This window comes from Montipora foliosa, chromosome 9 (genome assembly GCF_036669935.1).
Source record: "Montipora foliosa isolate CH-2021 chromosome 9, ASM3666993v2, whole genome shotgun sequence".
Lineage (NCBI taxonomy): Eukaryota > Metazoa > Cnidaria > Anthozoa > Scleractinia > Acroporidae > Montipora > Montipora foliosa.
Window position 1 is genome coordinate 18,626,359 of NC_090877.1, and position 7,500 is coordinate 18,633,858.

Consider the following 7,500-nt stretch of genomic DNA (forward strand, 5'->3'; position numbering starts at 1 on the left):
AATAACAGAATCTGTATAAATTGACGAGGTTGGGTTATGAAGTGGCAAATTGATTTCATCTGGCATGCTTTAAAAGACGGTTTAACTTTACTACATGTTTACAACAGACCTTTGATCTTATTACATCAGGGACCGGTTTCTGAAAGGTGCAATAACTCTATTCCAAGGATAAATGTTCCTTATTCTGACACATTTATCCCTGGAATAAAGTTATTACGCCTTTCAGGAACCCGCCCCAGATACCTAGCCTATCTTAAAAGTGACTCAAAGTGACGATATGACATAACACTAGCAAGACGATGCGTGACTTTTTCTAGAAGAACTGGTAATGGTAATGAATTTAAATGGCGTAGTTTCTATATACAAGTGTACAAGAAATATAGTTTACGTCATAGAAAGTGCGGCGTACGGGGTTTTATGCACGAGTTGTTTGTGCCAAAAACCCGAAAGAGCGAGGAACGAGCGAGTAAGGGTTTTTGACACAAACAACGAGTGAATAAAACCCCGTACAAAGCACTTTCTATGTCGCAAACTGTTTATTACACATAACAAGAGAATTTTCATTAAAATAGTTTTCTGAATGCGAATTAGAAACAAAAACTCACTAACAATAGAACCAAATGCAAATTTAATTTAATTCAAAAACAAACTACGATTTGCACGAGATGCACGAGTGATTGGCATGGAAACGCCTTTACGCTATCGTTGATTAGTTATACTTCCACATGTGAAATAGCTGTACGCCATTCTGATTGGCTGTATAGGCCTTTTTCACATGTGAAAATAAAGCGTATAGATTTGTACAAATGAGCTTTATGGAATAAAATTCTCATGTTATGTGTAATAAATCAATCTATGGGTGAGAATGGACATCAGCATATACAGGCACAAGTGGCAACTGCTATCAGTCCAAAAGAAACTTGCACTGAAAAGTTGAAAAAATTAAACCAAAGTTTACACCGATCCTGGATTAAGTTAATCGGCTTTCGAACAACCGGGCCCTGGACTGTACCCTACAGTCTGTGACAAAATGTCTTGGAACAGTACACGAATATACAGATCTGAAGTTTTCGCGGCTCACTCTCCCTCAAAACGTTGTATGCACGCGAATTTCCGAGACCATTTGGCGCAACAACATTGTGGGAAGGCAAGGTATTGCAAAGTGTTTGCACAATTTTGTCCGAGGCTGACAATAATCATGGACAAAAGTGTTGGGAAGGTAGCTTTATTTTACAGATCTCAATGTTGGATTTTCCTTACCTGAAGAACTCCAACATCGAATACTAAAGGGGGAGGGAGGCCACAAGAGCATGGTATTTCCCAAATACTTCACCCAATAGTTAGAAAAATCGAATTAGGTGTGAAGTGAACCGATGCCCGCAACTTTCCCAACAACTTTTGACCACGTTTGTAGGTACTGTACATTGTAGGGTTTGAAGTATTAACGTCTGTAGACATTAATTGTGATAGCAATGAAGAAGAAAGTGTTCCCCCTTCCAAATTTGAAACTCTTGGTACACTCATTTTAAGGTCTAAACACTGACGAACAGAATAACGTCTGTATTGCGATGCGACGAAGCCTCCTATACAGACATTCTTTTTGCGGTGGTGACTTGTTTCCATGTCTCAGAATTTCTATCCCTCAAACTGACATTTCCCTTTCAATTAAACTTACATGACGTACAATCTACTTCAAATGCAAAGAAACAAAACGTTAAATACGCAGAGAAGATTCAGAGTTCAGTATACGAGGCACAGAGTCGAACCCGGATCGATGGCTTCTCATTACAGTTTTCGATATCCACTAGACTCGCGAGAAAAACTCCTGGGAAGGCAATTTTTTTAGAGAATTCCCATAGTGGTACCCTGCAAAACAACTGAAAGCTACCGTTTTCAAAGTGGTACTTAACCCTAAAAACTGTAGATCAGCGCGGCTTAGCTCAGGAACGCTATTTCTTGTTGAACTAAAGCTCTAATTCTGCCTGTTTTTATTCTTTTCACAGAGGTAAAATTGACCCAGGCGCCCATTGTCCAAAGGTATCAGTAAGGTTGACCCAGGCCCCCATATTCCAAGGGCATTCTGAGACATGGAAACAAGTAAAAACCTTGCGTGACGAGCCAAAAGAATGTCTGTGTAGGAGGCTCGATGCGATGCAACGTATATTTGGCTCTTTAACAATCAATTTAACAATAATCGTGCATAGATAAGGTTACAATGCGGTGATGCACAGAGATTTGATACCCAGATAGAAGTAAAGTAACTTTAATCTATTGAGTACTCTACAAACGTCCCAAGAAAATGTCCATTCAAACTTAAGGAAGCCTATTCTAAATCGACAAGTTACTCACGCCAACCTGAAAGTAATTTACTTTTACGCTTTATCTTTCTCCACGTTTCTTGCCGACTGATCATAGTTGATTATACATGTTTCACCTTGTTGTAAACGGTTCCAACGGTTTTATGGTTTCAATTTTTCTTTACTGGTGAATGATAATGTTATCAAGATAGTTATGCATGTTTCGCTTGGTTGTTATAGTTCTAACGGTCAAACGCTTTGCAACTTACGATGATATTTGTGACACTAAAAATTGAAAAAAAAGATAAAACGATTACGATTTAATGCTGCCTCAACCATTTGGTTCCCAAGAATTACCTCAATTGTCATAGAATGATGACCAAACATATCATATGAAGAAACCGGTTTCTCTTTTTATTAATTCAAATCAATTTGCCTATAAAGAAAATTGTAGGACTGCGATTGCAACGTTATATAACCAGAATTGTTGGATGCAATGGTTCGACGGCCCTGCTAACTTTATCAGAGTACTAGTACTGCCACTTGACCGGTGGCTCAGTTGGTTCAGCACCGGGCTGCCATCCGGGAGGTCGTGAGTTTAACTCCGGCCGGACCAACACTCAGGGTCTTCAAATAACTGAGCAGAAAGTGCTGTCTTTGTAATGACATCTGCGAATGGTTAGACTCTGTAGTCTTCTCGGAGAAGGACGATAAACCGTAGGCCCCGCGTCTCATAACCCTTCAATGTTCATAATCATGTGGGACGCAAAAGAACCCACACACTATTCGCAAAGAGTACGGCACGTAGTTCCCGGTGTTGTGGTCTGTCCTCTGTGGTGCATCATGCTTGGTAGGGTAAATGCTCGGAGATACTGGCTACACTAGCCTAAAATCTAAAATCTCTACAATCCGAGCCGGGTAAATAAAGATATGAACTACGAAAGCATTTGATACGGTCTGTCATAGGGCAGTAATTGCGTGCTATACTAATGACTATGCCTAGGCTTCACTTATGTCCAGGTTTTACCCTAATTAGATGCACTCCCAATTTTGACATCCAAAACGAAGTGCCCCTTAAGTCTAAGCAATTGCTACCTATTTTCAACAACAAGATATTAAAGGATAAAGGTTAGCGTTATTTTTAGCTTTGGGTAAATGCAGCAGTTAATCTTTACTTAAAGAGCAGCATTTGGGGGACACTTTGTGACGTTTTTTTCTGTATTCCGAGAAGCAAGTCATGTTGAAGTTGGTGAGAAGAGCAAGGGGACACTTCGTGACGCTTATTGAATTCCGCGTTTATCTAATTAGGGTCAAACCTGGACATATCTCTAGGCTTAACCCCTACGTTGTTAACTGGGTCATAGACATCTTGAAAGATCGACAGCAAAGGAATTGCGTGGATAATGTATTTGCCCCATTCCCGCCTGTTTATTGCGGAGTGCCTCAGGACACTGTTCTTGAGCAGGCCCTTTTTACCATTGTGGTCAATAACATAAGTCTCATTTCTTAATTATTTATGTCTGCACAGCTTAAGTATGGACCGAGATCGGCTATCCCCATAATTGAGCTCAAATTAAGAAGATCAAGCTTTCTTGTTCCGAGTTTGATTGCACGAATTTGCAAGCTAGGTAAAATAGTGTTGCATTTTAAATTTAACAGGGATAAGGGATTTCTCGGTTAACTTCTGGAAAACAGATCGGTTTGGGTGATGAAGTTTGATTCTCTCAACTAACCTTTCTGGCCTTGGCGGCCACAGGACAACTTTCTGTCCTGGAAATTTCGTGCAGATTCGTACAGTAATGAGATATTTTGAAAACTACATCCGGAAGATCACTTTTTAAGAGATGCTCCAAGACATGCAGTGATTTCTATACGAAAAAGAAAAAAAAAACGTAAGAAGTTTTGTTCGATCTAATTCCGTGCACGTACATACATGAAAAAGAAACTGCTTATTCTCAAAACCCCACCCATGAAACCAGCGGCAACAGAAGACACATTCTCAAAGATCCTGTGTTTTCTTGGTATCAGAAGAATAAATCCTACAAATACATAGAATGATGGAAAGGTGTAATGCACCCGTGAGAAGGATTAGTCAAGTGTCTTTGCAACGAGCGAAAGGATAACAGAAAATTCAGAGTAGAAGTCGAACCTCCGAAACAATGCAGCTGCAGCTCTACTCATAGAGCTACTATAACTCTCTGGAGAGCTAGTAGGTCGATTTTCAGTTGTCCTTTAACCCGGTGCCAAGACACTTGTATTCTAGGATAAATCCTGCAGGCAAAACATGCCGATTTGCACAGGTAATCACACGATTTAGATTGCAATTTGGTATAACTGAGTAAGTGCGAGTACTTACGTACGTTTTAGGACTAGTTTGTAGTCCGAGAAATTTACAAGTGCTTATTTATACCAAATTAAAGCAAAAATCATGTGAATATTTACTAAAAAACACTGAAAAGAAAATAACCGAAGACAGAAAGTTAAAACAAGTGAAATTTCGACAGCACACCGTTTAATTTGTCTATGACGTTCATTCAACTACTTGATTGAGGCTGATTACGTTTGTCACTTTCAAACTGTTAAAAGACAATAGTTCAAAAGTGATTCAATTGTAAACTTGGAAACGTAATTTTTAATTTGCATTCGTGTTCAGTACAGATTTGTTCCCATGCTACATGAGAACTGCACTCCTTTTTAGCAATAAGAACTGAGCATTTTTTTCATGCATATCTTTAGAATGGTAATTTTCTACAACGGTAACGTAATAGGCTAGTGGAGCCGTTTTTCCTGTCACCTTGCAAACCGATCGTTAAAGAGCTTGCAGGAAATAATTGGTTTGAAGTCCGCCTGGGAAATCTTACTTTAAGGAAAGCTGTCCAAATAACAACAATACTTACAAGTTGCACTTCAGTGATGGGTTGCAGGACTCTTTGATTCAGTGCTTCAAGCACTTTAACAATATTTAAAGAAGAGCATCTATAATAAACCAAAATACTCATTTAAATTTCGATATGACTCACATCACGATGCCACAAATTGATTGTAAAGTCCGGACCAAGCGAGATTTGTTAAAAATCAAATGTACATGTTGACGACAAGTTAAAGCACTTGTAACCAAATCCTGAACGTTTTCAACAAGCTGTCAACATTCATTGCTTTTTCAACAACTCTTAGCTGCCTAATCAAACGCTCCCATGCAGCTTTTCGCTCGGGCAAGTCGGCTCAGCACGTTTGAAAGCAAATTTAAACAGTGTTTAAATGGGCCTTATTTATTTATTTTTTTTACCATAAACCATGAATATACATAGTGTCTAATGCGATTTTAAACACACAATTTATTTCACGGTATGTTGAATCCAGTTTCGAGCATTTCCGAACCCGCGATATTGGCGCAACAACTTGTAGCAAATTGCATAAAAAAACTTGCCTCGATCGTATGTGAGAAAGGGCCTTCAGACATTGGTAACAAGTATTTGTCTTAGAGTGTGTATTGTATATCTGACAACCTTTTAGTGAACTGGTTCAGAGCCTCCTTCGACGGCACATTACGAATTCCACCCTCACACGTGATCTCATCTACAAGATGCACCTCCATTGACAGAACGTTTTCTGATTCTTCTCCCTCTGAGACCCTTGCAAATTATAAACAATGACAATACGTTTACTAATCAAAACAACTTGAACCCTATTTAAAAAAGTATATAAATAGAGTACATTCTCTACGATGTCAATGGAGACAACGATGGTGATAACATGAAAATGTCAAGGAACATGATTGCATGATATAGACTTCACACAGAACCTTTTATTTGTTTTTTTCATGTGTTTTCCAACGAGACGCAAAAGACTAGACTATGACACGAGGGACTACGTTCACCAACAGATGACATGAAACAGTTGTAACTTTAGCCACTTAGCTAAAGGTACCAAGGCCCCGTTTCTTGGAAGATCCGAAAACGTTTCGAGTCCGAAAAGCCATTTTGCGAAAATGCCATCGGCTTGTTTTGATAAACGTGTCTTTAACATGTTTACACGATAACAAACCACCAAATTGTCGCGATGTTTGATGACTGAAAACCTCTCCGTTCGCAAGATACAGAGGGAATTGTGATCCCCAAAAAAGACCCGAAAAGTTGCGGGACTTTCAAGAAACGGGCCCCAGACCTTTAATTTTCGCTTTGTTAGTTTTCACGCCCGTTTTATTCACGTGATAAATTCACTGGGTAGCCTGGTCAGTCTGTTCAGATTAAGGAAATTGCTTCGTTTGATATTGCTGTTTTGTGTCGTACCTTTCCGCGATTAAAAGGCCGGACAAGGCCTAGGTTAGGTAACGCCAAACGCAGATAAATCCTAAGAGAGACGTGAATTGATAGCTCTGAGTCAAATGTCCTACCTGTCCTTACGATTGCGTCTATGGCGTTCTGATTGGCCCACTCAATCTCGGTTACCAGCGCATAAACCGTATGACCTTATACGGAAACTGATTGCGAAGGTAGTCTTGTAACCAATTTCCAGTCATTTGAAAAATTGAAACAGTTCTTAATTCAGTGAAATTTATTTAAACAGTTTTTTTCATTTTGATTGTTGGATATGAGATTGGTAATAGCCAACGCGGTCTAATGCAATAATTGTTTAAAATTGTATAATGCGATTCAGAAGTTTTCATTGGCTTAGCCATCATGGCATATGACCCAATATGTCACGCTCTACAAATATGGTAAGCGTACGCGTAAGCGTTTTTAATAAAACAGTTATTCCACTCGCGCTTGTGGGATATGAGATGATTATAGCCAACTCGGCGCAACGCACCTTGTTAGCTAGCTATCATCTCATATCAAAGGTGCGCTTGTAGAATAATTGTTAAATATTACTTGTAGAGGGTCGAGGCCGGTCAATTCTAGTCGAGCCAACTCGACCCGTCTGTCCAAAAAGTCGGTCCGTCTTTATACCGGAAGTCAGTTTGCGGGAGACTTTGAAAATTTAGCAAGAACGGCGAATAGGGTGTAGAAAATGTCCGAATTGACAGATCAACTCAGTCCGATCGATTCGAGTCGACCCAAATTGACCCGTCTCTCCAAAAGTCAGTCCGTCTTACGGGAACTAAACTAAATAGAGTGTAATGTGAAGTGCTAGGTTTGTACACGATATAAACCATGTGAGCGTTAGCCCCACTGATGGAAATGGGCCCACACAGGGTGGGAAT

At 39.6% G+C, this 7,500-nt stretch overlaps 1 protein-coding gene across 3 annotated transcripts in view; it reads right to left on the reverse strand.

Moving 5' to 3' along the window:
- Positions 1 to 7,500, reverse strand: part of LOC137970178 (AP-4 complex accessory subunit tepsin-like) — a 35,498-nt gene that overhangs the window by 4,855 nt on the left and 23,143 nt on the right. For all 3 annotated transcript variants that reach the window (XM_068816691.1, XM_068816692.1, XM_068816693.1), the window contains exons 10-13: positions 5,804 to 5,929; positions 5,195 to 5,273; positions 4,031 to 4,165; positions 1 to 11 (exon numbers count right to left, since the gene is read on the reverse strand). The exon at positions 1 to 11 is cut by the window's left edge and continues 38 nt beyond it. In XM_068816691.1, the coding sequence (XP_068672792.1) occupies positions 1 to 11; positions 4,031 to 4,165; positions 5,195 to 5,273; positions 5,804 to 5,929 (351 nt within the window). The remainder of the gene's footprint in view (positions 12 to 4,030; positions 4,166 to 5,194; positions 5,274 to 5,803; positions 5,930 to 7,500) is intronic.